The sequence below is a fragment of the Castor canadensis genome, chromosome 10 (assembly GCF_047511655.1).
Source record: "Castor canadensis chromosome 10, mCasCan1.hap1v2, whole genome shotgun sequence".
NCBI lineage: Eukaryota > Metazoa > Chordata > Mammalia > Rodentia > Castoridae > Castor > Castor canadensis.
In genome coordinates this window covers 147,807,532-147,831,396 of record NC_133395.1, presented here as the reverse complement: position 1 = coordinate 147,831,396, position 23,865 = coordinate 147,807,532, and the positions used below count along the sequence as shown (strand labels likewise).

Below are 23,865 nucleotides of genomic sequence, written 5' to 3'. Positions count from 1 at the left end.
GGCCAAGTCTCATCAGAGGCATTTTTCAGGCTAAGGGTCAAGGAAGCTGAGAGCTGGCAGAAAGATGGCAAATGTCAGGATGCTTGATATTTACAACATTCTGGGTCTAAATGGGATTTTTCTCATCATTCATTCACTCTCTGTTCTACATTTCCTCACTGAGCTAATCATCCCCAGCTGGGAATGAACGTGGGCAGCAGAAACAGGGGCTAGGGTACAGCAGCCCCAGCAGGCTGCCTGGCCAAGAAGGGAAGGTGACTGTTTATTTGGAATGGCTGTGGCCTGCCTCTGAGGGAGTTCAAGCGGTCACATGTGTCAGAGTCTATTAGTGAAATCTGATAGGATGTCACCATGCTTGGAAAGAGGGCCATGGCCTGCGATGTCCTCAGGTCTGACAGGCACTGGCCCCAGGCTTGCTAGTGGAAGCTAGGGTGAGAGGTCTGGAGGCCTGAAGCTCATGTTTCTGCCCACTGCAGCCCTAGAGATCTCAGCAAGGGCTCCAGCATACCCACTTGCTGCTTGGGTCCAATCCAGACGGAGAGGACCCCACCAGCAAACCCCACCCACGCCCAGATTCCAGAAGCAGTGTGGTATCCTTGGACTGGGATGAGTGAGTTTAGATCCTGGGCCTGCAGTGCAGTTGCTTAGGGTCCTGAGCCTGGGTTCTCACATGCATCCAATCTGGCTGCAGGTAGTATGGCACAGCTCTCACGCTAGCATTGGTCTGCAAACCTTAGCATGCTAGCATGTGCTTCCTGGCCAGGGCGAGCTGGAGCATGACTCCTCCCAGCAAAGTCAAAGCCCAGGGGGTCTGCCCAAGAGACTGACCAAGATCAAAAGAAATTCAGGCCTTTTCTAGCACCAGTCACATCCATCCAAAAACCTAGGACTTTGGTCACAAATGACTATAAACACGACAGCTTGAGACAAAAATTTCCCTCCAGTTCTGGAGGCCAGAGTTCAAATATGCTTGTCAGCAGGGTTGGTACCCAAGGCACTACAGAAAGCCTGCCACATACCTCTCCTGTCCAGTGGCTGCTGGCAACCCCGGGCTACACCTCTTCCTCTGTCTCCATGTGAACTCTTCTATGAGTCCCTGTTGTCCCTTCTTCCGTCTCTTACCAGGACACTTGTCACTGGATTCAGAGCTCACCCCAATCCAGGACATCATCCTTACCTTAATCACATCTGCAAAAACCCTTCTTCCTGAGGGGTACATGTACATACAGGGATCCACGCCATTACACAAAAGGTTCTCCACATGCCCTTCCCAGGTAAGTCCATCTCTGCTCCTGGCTCAGCTCAGATGCTTGATACTAAGTTCTTCAACAACAGGTGTCCGGCCTCACCCACCTTCCCAGAACACACTTTCTCAACAGTGAGTTTCCTAACTTTAGCACCCTTTGCTATCTGGAAAGGCTGGGAACTTCCCACTTCAATCATCAAGTGCTGGTTCTGCTTTGTTGACAATTCCTTCCTCAATTCACTTCTTTCCCCTCACATTTGATTTTAAGCAGAAAAGAGAAACAAGGCTGCACCTTACACACTCTGCTTAGAAATCTCCTCAGCCAATTTTCCAATTATGCTGCTTACAAATTCTGTTTTTCTTGCTTAGTAAATTCAAGAATCAGGCAGTAATAGACACCAAGAGGGTTGAGGGAAGACAGGTACACAAAAGCAAGAGAATTAAATTTGTATCTGCCAAGCACCTGCTGTATGTCCAAGAGCTATGGATCACTAAGTGGCTTGCTGACAGGCAAGCTGCACCTTTGTAAAGATGAAAAGGTGACCAGAGACCTGAAGACATACCCGTCTGCCTCCCACTGATGCCTACCTTTAGTTCAATCCTTCATGCCCTTGGTTTTAGCATGTCAGCACTGGCCCTGTTATCCAAAGCCCTTCCCTCCTTTAAGAGCCTTGGTGCTCTGATCAAAGTCCACCCCTCAGAACCTTCTTCTCACATTTCTTTCCTACCCAATGCATCTTCTCCTAGGGTGGATGGGATGCCTGGTCAGAGTGGCCTTAATAAACATTTAGGGGATACAGGGGATGGTAAGAAATTTAGCTTTGATTTACTTTCTGTTCCAACCAAGACAGGCCCAACTGCAATCTTATTTTTTAACTATAGATTTAGTTTATTTTCTTAACTTTTGCTTTAGTTTCTATCATTTGTACTTTTAGCCCTTGTTTAGTATTTGGTTTATGTGGCCTTCTTCCTGGATCTTCTCAGGAGGAGCTATAATAGTGGGGAGTAGAGTGTCTAGGGCAGGTTCTAACCCTTGGGGAACAGGGTCTTGCCATCTGAGTCCCACTGCCATACACACGAGGCCCTGGAACCTGGTCAGGGCCTGGTCTCTTTTTATTTTTGTAGTGGGGGCAGGGGGTGTTGGTCCTTCCTGGTGAGGGGACTCTTCCCTAATGCCCCCACAGAGAAAGCAACACCATGGAGGTGTACCAAAATTTCCTTCATCTAGGGAGCCCTGCTTATCCCTGTCCCTTTAACATGCCCCTTCCCTATGTCCAACCATGCTGCTCCAGAACAGAGATAGCACTCAAGGTACGGGTACCTCCAGGGCCCCTGTTCCTCCCTTACCCAGGGTAGTGCTGCTGCTATGGCTGCTCACTCAGTGGCATGGCTGGCCACAGTGACCACACACGTTATCAGCAATTATGCTGGATGTTTCTGTGTTGTTCTCTTTGGTATTTTTTCTGCTGTTGTTGTTGTTTGGCAGGACTGGGGTTTGAACTCAGGGCTTCATGCTTGCAAAACAGGCTCTCTACCACTTGATTTGTTCCTCTACTCCTGTTGGATATTTCTGTAAAGGTGTTTTTGCATGATTAATATTTATGCAGGTGACTTTGAAAAGCTGAAGGAATTCTGCCAGATGGCCTTCTAACTGCAACTGCCCCATGGGTTTCCATTCTGCAGCCTTCCCTGAGAATTGTTAACTTCCCAGGCTCCATAACTGTGTGAGCCAACTCCTTACACTACAGAGCCATTTATCTCTGCACATGGAATACCAGGTGGACCAGCCAGAGCTCTCCAGGGCATGGACACTGAGATACCTGTGGACACACATACTAAAATGTCTGAACCTCCTATCAGTCCTATTTCTCAGAGAATCCTGACTAATCCACCAGCACTGTGTTCCAGGTGCCCACACCCCAGCCTGCACCCAAACTGCCTTCCAACACCCCATCTAGCACCTCCATCTATCTGTACTGGGCTCCTTTGGAGATTGAAGACTGTGCTGACCAAAGCCTCCCACAAAGATGATGTTGGTTCTCACTGATCCCACCTTTGTTTGCCCTCTGGGGAGTGGGGTATTCTGCCTTCTTATCTAGCACAGTGAAACTATAAGAAAAGCTGCATTTGTATTTGTGTGTGTGTGTGGTGCTGGGGATGGAACTCAGGACCTTAAACATGCTAGGCAAGCACGCAGCTTTGAGTTATACCCAAGCCTTCTGGCTGGCCTCAAACTTGTAATTCTCCTGCCTTACTTCTGGGATTTTGATGGGATTATAGCCACCAATCCTGGCTAAGAAAAGGCTTCTGAATAAGAAGACTATCAAGAGCACTGGACAGCTTTTAAGACAGAGCCAGGTCATGACACTAGAAAGCAAGGTGACAGGGAGACCCCAGGTGTCCATCCTCCTGCGGGTCTTCAGAGAGGCTGCAGAGCATCTGCCATGGCCAATGAAAGTGCAACATGATCTGGCTTTTTCCTGGAAGAAATGACTCTAAATACCATTATTCAACCTGTGTGTAATTTGAAATTCTTATGCTTAAGAAAAAGGTACCCATGGTGGTCATGCCTGTAATTCCAGCACTGGGGAGGCTGAGGCAGGAGGATGGCAAGTTCCAGGCCAGCCTGGGCTCCAAAAAAAAAGTACTACCTGTGCCTGCCACCAAGCCACCCAGAGGACTTGTAGAAAGGGAGGACTCCAGTACCCTCACAGCTGACTATGTGCTGTGCTCCAAGCCCACCTCACCTTGTCTTCCGGAGCCTCAGTTTCTTTGTCTAGATCACCTAGTTGGGAACCTCCTGATGGCCACACAGGCTTCCACCACACAAGCATTGTTATAACAATTAGGGAGAGCAGCAGTCCTAAAATCTGAAGGCCAGGGCAGCCAAAAGGAGAGAGGCAGGAAGAGGATACAGCAGAGCTAGTGGCAAATGTGGCTCAGGGCAGCCCAGCAGGTTCCATAGCTGAGGAGGCCAAGGAACCAGACCTTCTTCGGCTGCTGGAGAAGGGCCAAAGAAAGGGCGAGGGAGAACTAACCTTGAGGGCAGGAATCTCCACACTGTCGCCAAGGCTGATGGAGCCTGAGAGGATGGTCCCAGTCATCACCGTTCCTTGGCCCTTGATGGAGAAACAGTGGTCCACAGACATGAGGAATGGTCCTGAGGGATCTCGCGTCGGGATAGAAATCTGAGACTTCAGGAGCTAGAAAAGAGATGGTGCTGCCACAGCCTGCCAGGCAAGGCACAGACAGGGGAAGACAGAGGATGTGGCTGACCAACACACACCAGGGACCAGGAGTAAGGCCCAGCTGGAAGCCCTGCACCCCTGCAAGCTAACCCAGATCAGATGGTCAATACCACTATACTCCAAGCCTCTGTTTATCCTTGGCTCCTTCTGCTCAGCTGGAAGGAAAAGGGCGCTTAGGGAGGACTCCTCATCCTCTCCTGATGGGATTAGCCCAACTATCTCTTCAGCCACCTGCACACTGCAGCAGAGGCATCTGCTAGAGGACACTGTCACTTAGCCCTAACCCCCCCTACCCTATGATTCCCCTGCCCCTGCCTTCAGAATTTAAGGCTCCTCGCCTTTATTCCCCAGGTTGTCTGCCTCACTTCCCTTCCCATGCCAGGTGCCCATTCAGGCCTGAGGTCTCCCCAGCTGACTCAGCCTCATCCTCTCCCCTGGCTCTTCCTGCACTGCTCATCTCACTGCTAAGTGCACCCATGAGGGAATTGTGTGAGTTTCCGGGTATCTCTAGCAGCTGGCGCCATACTGAAGAAAAGTCCTGAGGAGAGGGGGAGGTGCCCAGGCCTGCAGCCCCAGGACAGGAGCTGTGCAGAGTGATGTGGGGTTTTACTTCCTGCTCCAGGCCCCAGCAGATACAGGCCAGGCTTATGTCTGAGTAGGGCCAGCGCAGCACCACAGTCAGATTCCTGCTGACTCTTTCCACACGCTTCAGACTCTGTGTGCTCTGAGATGTTGTCAGAATTAATTACCAATAAACAAGTGAACATAAAGGTGGCATTATTCCTCTTTGTTACTTTCTGATTTCATCAGGGAATAGGCTGTCAAAAAACTATTCAGTAGTGAATGTTATGAAGTTTTAGTCTTATGATAACAGTTCTTTTGAAAAAAGACTGGAGACTCAAAACAGGCTTGGTATGAGATTTATGTAGAGGTTTTTTTTTGAAGAAATATACAAATATCTTTCACAGCCACATTTTTGTGGATTTTGCTTGAACAAAAACTGTCCCAGGCTCCAGGCCCATGTTCTCTGGAGCTGACAGAGAAGTCACAAAGCCCCACCCAAGAAACATTTGCTTTACAAAGTGTGAAGTGCAGAAGTGGCAGTACTTGTGGTCACACCTGATCTTGGCAATGCGGTCCTCAGGTGCAAGGGGACCACAACACTGACCCCAACCACCACCCTGGGTTTGAATCCTGGCTTCCCCACAGTACTGGCTGCAAGGCCTCTCTGAAACTCAGGCTCTTGCTTAGTAATATGGGGATAAATAACTTAAGCCACCCAGGGTTGCTGGGAATGTTACTGATCATATGTAAAAAACTCAGTGGGGCCTGCCATGTAGAAATCAACATGACCAGCACCAGCCAACATGGTACCTCCTGAGCATACTCAATCTATTACCTCGTTTAACTCTCACCACAACTCCACAAGACAGTGCTGTCATTATCTGCCGTACTTTATAACTTTATTTCTTTGTGTGTGTGTGTGTGTGTGTGTGTGTGTGTGTGTGTGTGCGCGGTGCTGGAGATCAAAGGGACTCACTCAGATTTCACTGTATGAAATATGAATCATCTGATAAAGGCAATTTTTATAGTTTTGAGATGAGGTTTAGCTATGTAGCCCAGGTTGGCCTTGAACTCCAGAACTTCCTGTCTCTCACAGACTCCTGAAGTGTGCACCACCATACCTGGCTTCTCTACTTTATAAGCGAGGGAACACGATGTGCAAAACAAAGCACATCACTTGCCTACGGTTAGAGAGAAGAGGTGATGGAGGATGGGGCAGCACTGGAATGCAATCCAGCCCCAGGGTCCATGCAGCAGAACATCTCTGCCCACGTGAGCAGCTCTGAGTGTTCAGCAGAGGCCTCTGTGACCCATCCTCACTGCACTGTTCCTTCATATGCCTCTACCACTCACACACATTCCTGCCTGCTAGCTGCCCTGGGTGCAGGTGCCACAGTCTGCCAGACAAAGGGCAGACAGGGAAGGGCAGGGGATGACAGAGGCTGTGGCCAACTAGCATGTACAAGGGCTCTGGAGTGAGGCCCGGCTGGGAGCTCCACACCCAGACAGACAGGCAACGCTGTGACTGCATGCCAAGCCTATACCTGTTATTGGCTTAGTGAGAAGGAAAGGGGCATTGAAGCCTGCTGGGTGGCTGGGCTCCCTCTCTGTCCACTGTCACCGAGTCTGGAGAAGAGACCTGGGCTCAGGTCCATGGCTCTGCATGAAGCATTTACTCCTTCAGTGAAGAAAAGAGGACAGAGGTTGCACTGCCCCAGCTTCTGGGCCCCAGGTGTGTGTGGGGGGGCATTGGAGGGGCTGCGTAGACTAAACTGGTGGACATTGTTTCATCTGGGAGGAGGGATGTGACCAGAGGAGGGAAGCAGCAAGACAAGGATGTGAAGAGCTCTGCAGAGGCCAAGGACAAGGCTTGGGGGCCTTGCAGGCCCGAGGATCCATTTTAGATTATCATTTTTGGGGGGAAGGAGTTGTACTTTGTTGTGAGAGGAGGAGGATGAACTTGCCTGGAGTCCTCTTGCCAGGGCTGCCTCTCCCTCCCTCCCAGGGCAAAGATGCATGTGGAGGGACCACCTGAGCAGGGCTGGGGTAGAGGGCAGTCTGGTTTCAAGCCAACAGTACCTCAATGAGCTCTGGGATGCCCTGTGGAGCTTCGGTGTCAGGGGCCTCTGGTCCCCCAGGCTTGGCTGCCACAGGCAGAATGGGTGCACCCTGGAACCTGAAAGAGAACAAGCAGCATCAGGCACAGAGCTCTTTTCAGACAAGGCCCATCTGCAGGTACCTCACACTCTCCTCAGCCTGTCAGGTATACACAGATAGGAGACATAGGTCCCACAGGGAAAGGCCTAGCATTAGACATCAGAATTCAGGAGAGCTCCTCTAGGGTTTGAATACCACTTCAGAATAAAAGAAGCACACCACACCTCCTGAGAGACTTGGGAGTCCCTGGAGGGGTGACATAGGCACCACACACACACCTCCACACCTGGAGTCCTGACCAGACCCTGCAGGAAAACCCTGCCTCTTAAAGGAGTCTTCTATAACTATACATCATTTCTGCTTTAAAAAAAAAAAAGTGGGAAAAAAAACAAGTAACACAGTTTGGAAGAAAGGAGGAAAAAAAAGTCCGTAATCCTACTGCTTTTGTGCATTTTCTCCTGAACATGGTTTTCCATGCTGTGCAAAGAGGACTCCCCAGTGTCATGTCTTTTCCACATCTTGCATGAAATACTTCCTATGCTACAGCATATACACACAACAGCATGGTCTACCACCCTTCCTTCCATCACACCAGAAGGATTTATGTTGAGTGACAGCAACAACACGAGTCACTTGGCTTGGCCAAGCACACAAATCTGTGCACTGCCACAGCTATGACTGCCTTGATTTGTTTTTCTCTAAAACAGAACATAGTTATTTTAAATGTAGCATCATATTACTATCTAAAGGCAAAAACACTACTACTTGTCACAGACAATAGGTAGAATACAGGTCTTCAAACCACCTGCCAGTTCAAGGATATCTGTCAGTCAATGCTCTCCACTCCTGCCACAAAACCTGGGCCCAGCACCTGATGACCGAATGTTCATGCTGTGCAGACAGCTTCAGGTTTACAGGCCATGCTGGTGCCACCATCAGCCTGGCAAAGACAATGCTGTAACTGCATAATTCAACTCAGCATCACAAACAGTGTGAAAGTAGCTATTTCTAAGAAAACAAAGTTGAATGCTCCGGAAAGAAGTGATAAAGGCAAATCTCCTTAAAATCTGGTGTGAAATTAGATGTGGATAAGAAAACCATATAGACTTAAGGAGAGACAGCATGAAAACTAAGAGCAATTCTGCACTCAGCCTGATTTGCAGGTCTTGCTTGCAATGGGTGTTGTGGACATTGCATCAGAGAAAAGGCACTCATAGCTTCATCAGTGGACTCACTCTGTAAGAAAAAAACAGGCTGGGCACAACATGTGCCAGAAGGTGACAGACAGGTGGCACAACATCATGAAGGCCCTGTGGAGTAGCAGAGCTAGAAGTGGACTGCACTCAAAACCTCACAGCAGAAGGAAGTTGTTTGCTAAGGTCTCCTCCAGGTGGTCTAACCTGGGCACAAGTCAAAAGGGACCACCAGGTAGAAGATCGCACAGGAAGGCAAGCAAGCCACACCCAGGGAGAGAGAGGAGCCAAAACACAGACAGCAACTGCCTAAGGCAACGTAGCTGGAACCCACAGTCCACAACTTTTCATTATTGGCAAATCAACACCTAGGGCTTCTAAAAATGCAATTCTAACCAAGAAAAAAATACAAAACAGCTCTCTTTACTGAACTCGAAGGAATTAAAGATAATGTGAGTAACTAGTTGTGGAAAACTGAAATTACAGATGACAAAGGAAACATACATGCTTTTCAAAAACAGAGCATGAAGAAGAGAAGACAGGCCCAAATTCAGAATACAATTCTGCTTCCACACCAAGACTCCCCAGGCCAACAGGGACCAACTGCCAACAGTGCAGTGCTGAGGAGGAAGGAGAGGTACAGGGCTGTGAATGCAGTATCTTCTCTATCGTGACATATATGTTGCTTTTATTAAATGCACATGCATATGTATGTTTTCAGGATAATATTATGTTTGAGGTAAGAATGTCATTTCTACTCTAAGGGACTTTTTTGATTAACCAATGGCAGTCCACTCTCAAAGTACAAGAAATTTCTGCTACTGCAGCTGCAACAATAAAGCACAAGGAAAACAAAGCAAAGTTATTGAACTCCAGCTAGATACTACTACCTACAGACATGGTAAAAAATTAGGGAAACCCTGAAGACATGACAGCCATCAGTAAAAGATTCAAAGGTCTCTGAAAGAGGATGGACCTTCCCCAACAACCCATTCCATGGCACTGTGCCACATTTACATCACCACAGTGCCCACCAGTGGTGGCGTGCATGCCTTACGTGGGGTCCCACTGCCTTCCTCTTCCTCCCTCCATTCCCTCAATATGGCCTAAGAAGACGCAACTGAGGGAAAAGTCTAACAGAGACTCCATAATCACCCTGTCCCCAGCCTCTCACCTACATACCTCTTCGCAAACCTTATTATCTAAATCCTTCACCCACCCTGTCAGCCTCCTCTCAGGACTCCTGCCTACCACCTTTGTACAGCCCCACATTTCTCTTCTCTTGGAGGAAAAGCCTTTTGGCTTAACACCCTCCCACACCGCCACTTTCAAAATGAACTCCATGTCTCTTTACTCAACAGGCTTATGTCTGATTCTTGTTCTTTTCTTTAGTATTTATTTTTAATAATACTTTGAGTTAGTGCACATCAATAATATGAGGGTTTCACTGTGGTAATTCCATACAGGTACTACGTACCGTGAGCAAGTTCACCCCTCCATTATACTTCCATTCTCCCTTCTCCTCCCCGTTTACATGGTGTTTGATGAGTTCAGTATGCTATCTTCAAACATATACATGTAGCCTCTTTTGGTCCCTCCCCCCTCAGTAGCCTTTCCTTCCCTCCTCCCCACTCGCATTCACCCCAGATGTCACCCTTTCACATTCATGTCCCATTATCATCATCATCATCATCATTTTAGGTCCAAGTTCCACAAATGACTGAGGATATGCAAGAATGTGGCTTTTTGAGCTTGGCTTATCTCACTCCAGTTCTATCCATTTTCCTGCAAATGACATCACTCCATTCTTTATGGCTGAAAATATTCCAAGCCATGGGGGTGCTGATTTTGCATATCCATTCAACAGCTGTTGGGCACCTTAGCTGATTCCACAGTTTAGCTGCTGTGAATACAGCTGCAATAAACATGGGTATGAAGTATCTTGCATACCGATTTGCACTCCTTCGAGTGCATACTCAAGAGCGGCATGGTGGGGTCATAAGGTCATGTCTGCAGTTTTCTGAGGAACCACCATACTGATTTCCATAGAGGTTGCACCAGTTTACCTTACCACCAACCCTCCACCCCGCATCCTTGTCATCATTTGTTGCTATTTGTTTTCTTGACTGCCAATCTGTGATGAGGTGGAATCTTAGTGTACTTTTGATTTGCATTTTCTTTATGGCTAACGATACTGAACACTTCGTGTATTTATTAGCCATGCTGATTTTCTGAGAACTATCTGCCCAATTCATTTGCCCCTTTATTAATTGGATTATTGGTTCTTTTGCTGTTTAGTTTAGTTTTGGGGTTTTTTTTTTAGTTCTTTGTATATTCTGAGTATTAATCTTTTATCTGTTGAATATCTGGCAAAGATTTTCTCCCATTCTATGAGTTGTCTTTTGATTCTGGCAACTGTTTCTTTCAATGTACAGAAGGTTTTTTAATTTGATGCAGTTCCTTTTGTCAATTCTTGCTCTTATTTCCTGAGCAATTGCTGTCCTAGTCAGACAATACTTACCTAGGCCTATATCTTACAGAGTTTTCCCTATTTTTTCCTGTGGTAATGTCAAAGTTTCAGGTCTTACATTAAGGTCTTTGGTCTATCTGGAGCTGGAGTTGATTTTTGTACCTGGTGACAAATAGGGTCTAAATTTCAGTTTTATGCATGCAGATGTCCAGTTTTTCCAGCACCATTATTGCAGAGGCTGTCCAGGGTTATGTTTCTCTAGTGCATTCTTTGACTCCTTTGTCAAAGAGATGGCTGTAGCCATGTGGGTTTATTTCAGGGTCTTCTATTCTGTTCTAATGGTCTTTATATATCTGTTTTTGGTGCCAGTACCATGCTGTTTTTATTGCTATGGCTCTGTAGTATAGTTTGAAGTCAGGTACTGTGATACCACCAGTGTTGCTGTTTTAGTTCAGCATTTTTTTTTTTTTCTATTTAAGGTCTTTTATTCTTCCCTATGAATTTCAGGATTGACTTTTCTGTTTCTGCAAAGAATGATTTAGGAATTTTGATGAACACTGCACTGAGTCTAGATTGCTTTTGGCAGGATAGTCATTTTCACAATATTAATTCTGCCAAACCATGGACAAGGGAAGTCTTCTATCTTATGATGTCTTCTTCAATTTCTTTCTTCAAGGTTTTGTAGTTTTCACTGTAGACACCTTTCACTTCTTTGGTTAAGTTTATACCTAGGTATATCTTTTTGAGGCTATTGTGAATGGGATTATTTTACTGATTTCTTTCTCAGCCAGTTCACTGTTGGTATACAAAAAAGCTAATGATTTTTGTATGTTGATTTTATATCCTGCTATGTTTCCAAAAGTGTTTATCAGATGAAAGAATTTTTTGGTGGAATCTTTAAGGTCCTTTAAGTATAGAAACATATCATCAGCACATAGGGATGATTTGACTTCTTTCTTCCCGATGTGACTCCCTTTATTTCTTTTTCTTGCCTTATTACTCTGGCTAGTAATTACAGCACTATATTAAATAACAGTGGAGGAAAGTGGACACCCTTGTCTCGTTCCTGACATTAGAAGAAATGATTTCAGCTTTTCCCCATTTAGTGTGATGCTGGCTATAGGCTTGTTGTTATATAGCCTTTATTATGCTGAGGTGCACTTCTTCTACTTCTAGTTTCTTCAGAGCTTTCATCAAGAAAGGATGTTGAATTTTGTCAAAGGCTTTTATTTCTGTATCATTTCAGATGATCATGTGATTTTTGTCCTTACTTCTGTTTACACGCTGTATTACATGTATCGATTTATGAATGTTGAACTAACCTCGCATCCCTGCAATGAAAGCAACTTGATCATGGTGCATGATCCTTTTTTATGTGTTGCTGAATTTGGTTTGCAAATACTTTACTAAGAATTCTTGTCTATGTTCTTTTCCTTTTTTGCAGTACTAGAGTTTGCATGCAGGCCCTTGCACTTGCTGGAAAGGCACTCTACCACTTGAGCCCTTTTTGCTTTAGTTATTTTTCAGATAGGGTCTCACATTTTTGCATGGAATCAGCCTTGGACTACAACCCTCCCACCTATGCCTCCCAGTAGCTGGGGTTACAGATGCTCACCACCATTCCCAGCTTATTTGTTGAGATGGGGGTCTCACTAACTTTTTGGACTAGGCTGGCCTTAAACTGGGATTTTCCTGATCTTCCACCTCCTGTGTAGATGAGATAACTAGTATGAGACACCAACCTCAGCTCATTATGCCTGTTTTTTTTTTACACTCTGCATCCTTCCTTTTCAAGTGGAGGGTGACTTATGAAGTGCTCCATCTGCCAGGCTCCATGGAGGGTGTACGACTGACAAACCAAGGGCTCCTGGGGCAATGGGGGCAAGAGCTGGAGCCATGCTGCAGGAACCAGCTCTGCACAACACTAGGAGGAATGGGCACTTTATTCTGCAGTGTCTGACCCACAGGACCAGTGGCTAGCTGGCTCCCCATCCTCTGTACCCACACCCCGAAGTGTTATTCCCATGGCCCTCACTGTATTTCACCTCCTCAAGATGCCCCTCTGCCTCCCATGTCCCCAGCAGGCCTCTCCCTGAGCTGTGCTGAGAGCCCAGCTCTCCCCCAACAGCCTCTACCAGGAACAACCTGCTCTGACTCCTATGCCATGACTCCCAAATCCACACACCACTCCCCAATGCTTGTCCTCAGCCAAGACCCCTCCACAGCACCCTAGTTTTGCAGCCCTCTGCACCGTGCTGCTTCCTGGTTTTTGACCAGGGTGGGCATCCTCAGGCTCTCAATCAGTGGTTTAATGGAAGGGTCACCCATGTCTCTCATCAGTCACTGCATCTAGGTGGCTCTTCTCTTGGGATCTGGCTCTAATCCATCCCCCATTTTCATTCTCATCAAGATCCACCAGATCAGGCACTGATCACCCAGGCCACCCTATGGTCTCTAAGAACTGTTCTCTACAGTCAGGCACAGCCATGGACCAGGCCAGACTGAATCCAATGGAGACTTCCCACAGATCTTGGAGGCACCAGATCAGACTGTGTGACACCAGGGAAGAAGCCTGAGTTTAGGCTGAGCACCAGACCCTCTGTGGTCTTCCCAGTATCCCCATACCATTCCCCTCACAAGCCCCCAGACATACAAGTAAAAACCTCAAGAAGCTCCCACTGCTGCTCTCAACCTCCTCACTCTTCCTGCCATAAAAGCCTCACCTGGGACAAGCAGCTCCCAATGGGGGAGATTCCTGCCTAGGTCTGTGCTCCACTGCACAGCACACGCAAGTGACTTCATCTTGCTCAGCCTCCCTAACCCTAACCCTCCCCTGCCTGGCAGGGCTGTGTCACAGATCAAATGCAGTATCATGGGCCAAGCCCCAGCAGAGTGTGGCTGCAGTCTGCGGACCTGGTGTGGCCCCAGCACGTGTGGCACTCTGGGCCAGAGGGCCCCCTTCTGGGACCAGCACCCTGGCCTACATTTGGTACTCTGAACCTCAATCTGGTTTGTTATCACTTGCCCTTGTAGAGCCGGTTCAAATGGCACCGCTGGCTCACTGCTATAATCCTAGCTAGTTAGGAGGCAGAGATCAGGAGGATAGTGGTTTGAAGCCAACCCAGGCAAATAGTTCACAACACCCTATCTTGAATATACCCATCACAAAAAAGGACTGGCGGAGTGGCTTAAGGTGAAGACCCTGAGTTCAAATCTCAGTACCACAAAAAAAGAAAGAAAAGAAAAGAAAAAAGAAAAAGAAGAAGAAGAAATTCCTGAGTCCCTGGGCCAGAAGCAAGTTCTTGATCGGAAGGCTATATGCTACTCTGAGGAGCCACTTCAGCTCTGGCCTCTAACTGCAGAGCACTCTTTACTGCCTAGCCCAAGGGTCAGTGCCTTAGCAGGGGGATCTGTTTTAACTAGTCTTTGAATCCTCTCCACAGTGCCCCTGGCTCTGTGGTTGCCAGCAAACTCTTTTTCAAGATGACAGAAAACAAATGGAGAACCAGGAGTTCCCTCTGGAGCAGCTTCAGTGACCTCAGGAGCTGCTCAGTGTGTTAGGCAGACTCAGATTCAGGAAGGAAGACTCCAAACAGAGCCTGAGAACCACTCCTTGGTCACTGTCAGGACAGCTTGGGCAGCCATGTGCCCCCTGCACCATGCATCTACAACAGAAAGAGCAACACTAGAAGGAAGAAGGGGGATCTGAAGAAGGACAGATATGGAAAAGGAGTTTTTAAAAAGTGAGAAGAGAGAAGAAAAGAAATAAAAACACTGAGGAAGAGAGCCAGAGAAAGAAGCACAAGAAAGACTTTGGAAAAGAGGGAGGACAACTCAGACCTACTCTGTGTCTGGCATCAGGTACAGTATTTGCTCTGTGATCTCCAGGCCCATGAGCAGGGCTTGGGTCCCTATCAAAGGAAAAAGGGTCTGGCCCAGGGTTACAGGAGGTCCAAGGAACACTGTGCTCCCAATGAGCCAGAGTCCAGCCTCAGAGATTTATCTGTGGTCACAGCTCTGGAGTCAGGACCCAGAACACACACACCAGCTCTGCTTCCAGGCTGAGCCCAGGGCTCAGAGGGTTGGAAAGGAGTAAGAATGTGCACAAAGAATTCCAGGGATTAATCATAATTCTATCGGAAATTCAATTATTTTTACGCAAACTCTTTTGAGCAACACTATAACGAAGTACAAAGGCACATTGGGCTGGCACCTGGCCCTTCCTCAGGCTCAAATGAAGCTGCCTTGCTGATCTTCTGGACCTGCCACACACCGGGCATCCTGGCTTCTGGCTGCAAAAAGAGCTGCCACAGAGCCAGGAAGGCAGATCGCAGCAGCCCCAAAGCTGCTGTCTGGCTGGAGCCCCTGTGCTCCTGGAACAGAGTCCCACAGCACCAGCAGGAGCTAAGCCAGAGTGCATTCAAGAGCTTCTACGGGAGCTGTAGCTGTAGCTTAAGTATAGGGTGCCTGCCTAGCAAGCATGAAGCCCTGAGTTCAAACCCAAGTACCACCAAAAAAAAGAGCTTCTGCTGCCCCTCTCCACCTGCTCCTACATACTCAATCTTGCAGCTGCATAAGTCACCAAGCTCTCTGGGCCCAGACATGCCGATAGTGTACACATGCAATTGGGACTATCTCCACAGCTATGACCCCAGATAGATCTTCCTCCCATCCCTGCTTCCTGCCATGGGAGAGGCCAGACTCTGACTCACGCAGAGCACAGTATTCTCTGGACCCCCTGCAGCCCTAGGCCAATCACTTGCTCTTCTGATAGCAATCAAGTATGTGCTGACCTTGTCTCAGCACACAAATATTACATGAATATATAAGCCATATATAATGACTCTACAATCTAAACAAATAGAATGTAAGTTTTGGGTTTGGGATATCAGGCATCAAAGTAACCACCATTTATCAAGTCTTATTTTTTTTCTCAGTTGTCAGGCCAGCTACAAAACCTACCTCTGGAGTTACCGTATACCCTTGGTTTCATGATCTATGTGTGGAAACTCCTGGTGCAGCACCACGCACACAGTAAGTGCTCTGCTCATTATAGCTGTTACTGGTAAATACCTGTGTATTTTAAATACTGTATGCCAGGGTCCATGTCATAACAAAGGCTCCCATTTCACAGAGGAAGAAACAGCACAGAAAAAGAAAGTGAGTTTTCCAAGACCATACAGCCAGCTAGCCACAGAGCAGTAGGGATGCACGGCCTGTGAGAGTCCACACAGCCACAGGCAAATTCCTTGAGGTTGGCACTCTACCCAACCCAAGAGAGGGAGCAGAATCAAGGCAGCCTGGGGGCTCTCAGCAGAGGGCCTTGGCTATGACAGGAAAGCCAGAGGACACAGAGGGAGTCTGAGAGAAAGATGTATCAAGGATGGTTCCAGATGATAACAGCTAGTGGAAAACAAACAGAAAAGCCTAGAACACAGAATGCTATCATGTGGCAAGAACAACTACCTGAAGTGATATGTGTGTGGGAAGACTGACAGGGATCCTAGGAGAAAATGTTGTTTGATGCATTGGGGAGATGGTGGGTACACTTTTATCTTCTATTTTGATTTCTGTTTACACTGATAAATGCTTATGCAAGAGTAATTTTAAATGCTTTCAGAGATAAAGAAATAACAAAGAAAAATAATCAAAGAGTTTGACTCTATAAAAATTAGAAACTTCTGCATGTCAAAAAGGCAGCTAGACTGGAAGGACAACACATGCTGAAAACTATTTTTAGCAAGTCTGATGGGCAAAGGGTTAAAAGCAAAGTCTTTATTAAGATCAAACATTACTGAAAATCAAAAACAAAATGTTAAAATTACAAGAAGCAAATAGACAAAATATATTAACCACATATTAAAAGAGTTAAATATCATCTCTATCCTAAAGTCTCAAATAGATTTGAAACTGTATTTCACACTTATGAACCAAAGTTAGCTGCATAAACTGGTAGAACCCTTTTGGAAAATAGTAATGGCAACATTCACAAAAGGTTCAAATGCTCAGGCCTTTTGGTCCAGTTCGGGATATCATGCAGCAATAACTGAAAATACAGACCAAGATCAATAGGGTCAAAGATGCTCAGCCCAGAATTATTATGTAGAAAAGGAAAACCTAAAGACTGGAGCACCTGCTGTGTGAAATGTTAAATCAAAAAAGTGAAAATATCTCATGATTTCAATTACATGTTAAAAGGAGGATTGAATTCAAAGTGGTAGGGTATAAGAACAATACCTAAAAATTAACTGTGTTTTTGTATGTTGGAAATAAACAATCCAAAAAAAGAAATGAGCAACTCTACTTACAATAGCATCTAAGAATTAAATAGAAATAAATCTAACCAATAATGTGAGACTTGAAAACTACAAAACACTGCTGAAAGACCTTAAGTGAATAGAAAAATATCCCATGTTCATGTACTGTAAGACTTACTACTACCACCATGTCAATACTACTCAAACCAAGCTTCAGATGTCAAGCAATCCCTATCCACATTCCAAAATGGAAAAGCAGAGCCTCAAATTCATGGAATTGCGAGGTTCCAGACAACCAAAAAAAATCTTGAAAAAGAACAAAGCTATAAGGACTCCTACTGTCTGACTTTGAAAGTCCCTAAAAAGCCACAGTGGTCACAGCAGTGAGGCATGGACATATAGACCAACGGAACAGAACAGCAAGTCCAGAAACAAATCTGCACGTATATGGGTGGTTATCTTTTGATGAGGGGAAAAGGAAATGGATACTTTCAACAAATGGTGCTGGGAAAACTGGATAGCTACATGCAAAAGAATGATGTTGAATGCTTACCTTACACCATATACAAAAATTAACTTAAATGGGTCAAAGATCTGAAGAAGAGCTAACACTGTAAAATTCTTAGGAAAAAACATTGGGAAAAATATTCATGGCATTGATTTTGGCAATGGTTTCCTAGATATGACTCCCAAAACAGTAACAAAAAATAGACAACTGGATTTCATCAAGATTAAGAGCTTTTGTGTATCAAAGGACACTATTAAGAAAGCAAAAAGATAGGGGGTGGGGGAAGGGGAAAGAAATGACCCAAACATTGTATGCACATACAAATAAAATAAAAATAAAAAAAAAAGAAAGCAAAAAGATGATCTACACAATGGGAGAAAGTATTTGCAAATCTTATCTCAAAAGGAATTAACTTCCAGAATGTATAAACCTACAAACGAGAGCGAAACAACTCAATTAAAAACTGGGTAAAGGACATGAGTAGAATTTTCTCCAAGAAGATGTAAAAATGGCCAATAAGCCCATGACCACTAGTCATAAGGGAAACACAAACCAAACCACAGTGAGACATCACTTCACACCTACCAGGATGGCTATTTATAACAAGTGTTGAGAAAGGTACTGAAAAATTGCTGGTGGGAATGTAAAATGGTGCAGCTGCTGTGGGCAACAGTTACTCGCAGAATGATAGGACCCAGTATTGTACTCCTAGATATACGGAGAATATATTCAAAGGAGTTGAGAGTGGGGACTCAAACAGGTATGTGCATACCCAAAGCAACATTACACACAATAGCCATAGGGCAAACCAAGTGTTCATCAACAGAAGAATGGATAAACAAAATGTGACACATATCCTAGACTATCACTCAGCCATAAAAAGGGGTGAAATTCTGACACTTGCTACAATATGAATGGACCTTGCTATGTGAAATGCAGACACAGAAGGCCAAATATTTTATGATTCCACTTATATAAGGGCCTAGAATATGCAATTTATGGAGAAAAAAGCAGAATAAAAGTTCCTAGAGGCTGGGGAAGAGGACAAGGGACAGTTATTGCTTTGGGTATAGTTTATGTTAAGGATCATGAAAAAGGTTTTGGGGGATGGGTATACAGCTTGTGAATGTATTTAATGTCACTATAAACTTACAAGTCCTTAAAAGGTAAATATCATACATACATATGTATAATATATATATATATATGTATATAATTTAAAATGTGAAACCAGGTGTGGTGGTTCATGCTATTATCCCAGCATTGAGAAGGGTAAGGCAGGAGGATCAAGAATCTGAGGCCAGCAACACCCTCCCTGTCTTAGAGAGGGAGAGAGAGAGAGAAAGAGAGAGAGAGAGAGAGAAGGCAGGTAGACAGGCAGGCAGGCAGGCAGGCAGATAAACAGATAAAAAGTGGAGGGAAAAGGGGCAATATTCTGCATAGTGGAAAAGTCAGAATCTCATAAACGCATTTTGAATAAAGAAATCTTTAAGTGATCTTCTCTTTCTTTTAACCAAGTTCTCTATTTTCTAAGTTTTCTTTCAATTACTCTTTGTATAGAAAAAATGCGCTTTATGTTTTAATCACTTTTTAGGTTTTGATACATGTGTGGTTCACCAGTCCAAATTCTTCCTTTCTAGATAGCAAGTTTCTTCACATGTAGACCAGCATTTACAAAGGGTTTACTCAACAAGAGACAAAAGGAAAGGAAGGAGTCACTTAAAACAATCACTTGCTGCGTGGGGGTAAAAGCTGATGTATTCTCTCAAGGTAGTCAGGCCCAGTCTGGCCCAAGGCTCCAGGTGACAATCCTATCCTTTTGTTGCCAGCCCTCTGGGTACTGGTGGAGAGGAGGAAGGGCTCAAATGGGCAACTTCCTCTGACTGTCTGATAAAGTCCACAATTTGACCTTCAACCAATAAATTAAAATAGCAATAATAATTTAAAAATGCATGTGGGGATTTTCCTTAAATGCAATTAATTAAAACTGCAAGTAATTCAAACCTCAGTACCACAAAAAAAGAAAGAAAAAAAAAAAAACCTGCAAGCATTAATTTACCCTCAAAGTACCCTGAGGCCTTCCCAGAAGGCCCCGTTCATATAGTAACCAACACTGACACTATATTGGATTTCTATGCAGGAGTCCAAAAGACCTGCTCCTCCTTTTCTGACAAGTAAATAAAACGGCAGGGAGATCAAATAACTCACTAAAAAGAAGATATAATTTTTTATCTTCCTTTTTACAGTCTCATATCCACTTCCGTTGGGAATAGCAAAGTCTGAATTCTTATGCAACACTTATCTAAATGTGTCGATTTTATCGGATTGATGAATTTTGCTAACAAAAGGCAGGGCTAGGAAATCTTTTATGGCATGTTTGGCCCGTTCACGGGCTGGAACTTTAATTTAACCAACTTGAGAATTCTGGGGGAGCGTTGCAGGTGTTAGATCTGAAAAAAAAATCATAAATGGGCAGGCATATCAATCTCTATGACAGGGAAACAAAAACACTGTCTACTTGCTCACCCTCCTCGGGCAGAAGGAGGTGGAAGTAGCACGGTATTGTCTCCACTGCATAGCAAAGAGGGAGCATCCCAGTCTCCCAGTGACTGCTATTTAGTACTGATCAAATGGACTGGCCCAGCGAGGAAGAGCGAACTGACGTAACAATGAGGCTTGCAGCCCTGTGTGCTCGACAAGAACACTTCCTGAGAACCAGTCACTGCTAGGCCACCTCAACAACCACCCGCGGTCCCCACCTGTCTTCACTCGCCCACCGTGAGAAGCAGCAGGGCCACCTCCCTGCCCCTGAACGTACCCAAAGCCAACGATTACACAGGGCTTGTGGAGGCTCCTGCTGCAGACCCCAGCTCACCTCCTCCCCCCTGCCAGGCCTCTACTCAGACTACTCCCCAGAAAACCTAGCCTGCCTGCACCTAGCTTTCTCCTCCTGCCTGCTTCCTCTGTGTTCCCTGCCCAGGCCAGCCTTCCACCTGCAGCCAGTGATCGCCTGGAGGGAAACCCCACCCAGTCACCCCCTGCACAAAATTCCTAAAGGACACTCTACTTTCCACGAGGTAAAACTGTGAACTCCTTGAGATGATACAAAGGACTTCAGTCATTAAGCATTTACTAATCTTCCCTCCAGCAGCAACACTCATCTGTCTATCCACCCGATTTTACAAACCCGTGACAGAAACAGCCAGTCATCTATGAAAACTCCTTGTCCCTGGTTGGCAACCAAGCTGGTGAAAGAACATGACTCCTGGCCTCTCCTGGCCAAGACACAGGCAGAACTAAGTCTCACCCACAGCGTCCAAGAGAACCTCACAACTCTGGGCCCAGCCTTCCACACTGGGCACACACCTCGCTTCCCCTTCCTGGGGGCTGAACACACCAGTGCCTGAGCCTCACTCTGACCACAGGATAGGGCGGGCACTACAGCACAGCAGTGGAAGATAGAGACAGTCATGAAGCATAGAACAGTCTCCATGTGAACTGCTCCCTCAGGGAGAGCACCAGTTTCTTTATGCTCCTGTGTTTTGGGAATCTTTTAACAGTGCCTTAGTCTTTACCCAACTTAATGCAGTCCTTGACATGAGCAAGCACCAGGCAGGATTCCATTTTCCAGGACGGAAGGCTGCTGATGGGCGTGGCTCAAGTGGCAAGAAATGCCTGCTTAGCAATCATGAGGCAGAGTTCAAATCCCAGTGCTGCCAAAAAAAAATATCTAGACATGAATGTGTATGAAGAGATTCATGATGTGCAAAGACTGAACATGCAGGACAGATGGCTGACCAGCCTGCCTGGTCCATATGAATGACATAAAGTGCACCCAAGACCCATCTAGCATGCAAACGTCCATTACAAGACCTACTTGGTGTTCTCCAGGGTCTTCTGCATCTTCTTGGTCATTCTGTCAATTGCTGCCTGCCTCTTCCCTTCAGGTAAGAGGTCAATTTTGTTCAACACCACGACCAGTTTCTGGCAGGCGATCTGGCCAATCACGAGGCACTCCGCAGACTGTGTCTGCATCCCCTTGGTTACATCAATGACCAGCATCATCAGGTCAATGATCTGGGCTCCTGGGATAGGAGAGGACAAGATTAGGAAAGGAAGAGGTGGTGAGCCCTGCAGAAAGTTGCCCGTGCCTCAGTCCTGCAACGCACTACAGGAAATGGGCAGTGTGGATGAAATGGTGGCCTCAGCAAGTATCTGGGCCTGCCCAATCTCACCATGCCAAAGCATCACTAGAAGAGATGAGGAAATTGAGGCCCCCACCATAGAGCTAACACAGAGCAGGGCAGGGTTTAGGTGGAGTTCACCTGACTGCAAACCCATGCCTGCCTGCTGAACCAATGCTCTTATTTTCATTCCACAGAATACAGGGAGGGGTGTGAAAACAGGAGAGCCCATCCTGGTAGGCTTGGCAAATGCCCTGGTTAAGAAAAAAGAGAAAAAGTGCACAGTGCTTCTCCTCACAGTCCCTCGTGCAGGTTACATAGGGTCTGCTCACTTCTTTTGCCACTCACTCTGTTAGCAGAGTTGCTGCTCTCTGAGCAGCACCATGCTCAGTTGTATCAACGCCACATGCCTGGCTGTGAGCCTTTCCTTTGTGCAAAAGACCCCAGAACTGAGCAGCAGCAGGTCACAAACAACAGAGCAGTCAATGAAGGGAAAATGAGGTGCCAAAAGCCATGTCAGGAATACCACTGCTATCCAGTACAGGGACTATGTCCTTTTTAATGGGATTTGGAGTCATTTCAACAACAACAACAAAAAACAAAGGATGTGATTTTGAGAATGCAGGAAAATATAAGTTTTCCACCACTGAAATTAATGGTAATTACATTTTGAGTCTACAAGAATGCCCCAGAGGGGTTTTCAGGACCACATTACGCTCACTGACAAGGCAGAGGAAGCCTGTTCTCCAGTGATTCTGATGGCCCACCCCATCTACTGCTGAGGACAGAGAGAGGCAGGAGGAAGGAAGTGGGAGGAGGAGGAGGAAGGTGGAAGGAGGAAGGTGGGAGGAGGAGTACAAGGAAGAAGGAGGGGTACAAGAAAGGAGGGAGAAGAGGAGGGCAGGGAGGAAGGAGGAAGGCGGCAGCAGGAGGAGGATAGGGAGGCAGGGGGAGGGCAGGGAGAAGGAGGAAGGCAGAGAGGCAGGAGGAGCAGGGCAGGGAGGGAGGAAGGAGGCAGCAGGAAGAGGGCAAGGAGGTGAAAGGAAGGGGAATATCACCCTATACCAAGATTAACTCAAAATGGATCAAGGATCTTAATATCAGACCATAAACTCTAAAGTTGATACAGGAAAGAGTAGGAAATACTCTGGAGTTAGTAGGTATAGGTAAGAACTTTCTCAACGAAACCCTAGCAGCACAGCAACTAAGAGATAGCATAGAGAAATGGGACCTCATAAAACTAAAAAGCTTCTGTTCATCAAAAGAAATGGTCTCTAAACTGAAGAGAACACCCACAGAGTGGGAGAAAATATTTGCCAACTATACATCAGACAAAGGACTGATAACCAGAATATACAGGGAACTTAAAAAACTAAATTCTCCCAAAACTAATGAACCAATAAAGAAATGGGCACGTGAACTAAACAGAACTTTCTCAAAAGAAGAAATTCAAATGGCCAGAAAACACATGAAAAAATGCTCACCATCTCTAGCAATAAAGGAAATGCAAATTAAAACCACACTAAGATTCCACCTCACCCCTGTTAGAATAGCCATCATCAGCAACACCACCAACAACAGGTGTTGGCGAGGATGCGGGGGAAAAAGGAACCCTCTTACACTGTTGGTGGGAATGTAGACTAGTACAACCACTCTGGAAAAAAATTTGGAGGCTACTTAAAAAGGTGGACATCGATCTACCATTTGATCCAGCAATACCACTCTTGGGGATATACCCAAAAGACTGTTACTCCAGAGGCACCTGCACATCCATGTTTATTGCGGTACTATTCACAATAGCCAAGTTATGGAAACAGCCAAGATGCCCCAGCACTGACGAATGGATTAAGAAAATGTGGTATCTATGCACAATGGAATTTTATGCAGCCATGAAGAAGAACGAAATGTTATCATTCGCTGATAAATGGATGGAATTGGAGAACATCATTCTGAGTGAGGTTAGCCTGGCTCAAAAAACCAAAAATCGTATGTTCTCCCTCATATGTGGACATTAGATCAAGGGCAAACACAACAAGAG

At 45.9% G+C, this 23,865-nt stretch overlaps 1 protein-coding gene across 4 annotated transcripts in view; it reads right to left on the bottom strand.

The window, feature by feature from the left end:
• The window catches only part of Eefsec (eukaryotic elongation factor, selenocysteine-tRNA specific), a 188,286-nt gene that overhangs the window by 95,721 nt on the left and 68,700 nt on the right, over nt 1–23,865 (bottom strand). For 3 of the 4 annotated variants that reach the window (XM_074044590.1, XM_074044591.1, XM_074044592.1), the window contains 3 exons: nt 21,521–21,728; nt 7,138–7,234; nt 4,285–4,449 (listed from right to left, as the gene is read on the bottom strand). In XM_074044590.1, coding sequence (XP_073900691.1) covers nt 4,285–4,449; nt 7,138–7,234; nt 21,521–21,728 — 470 coding nt within the window. The other variant, XM_020168567.2, reaches the window with a different exon arrangement.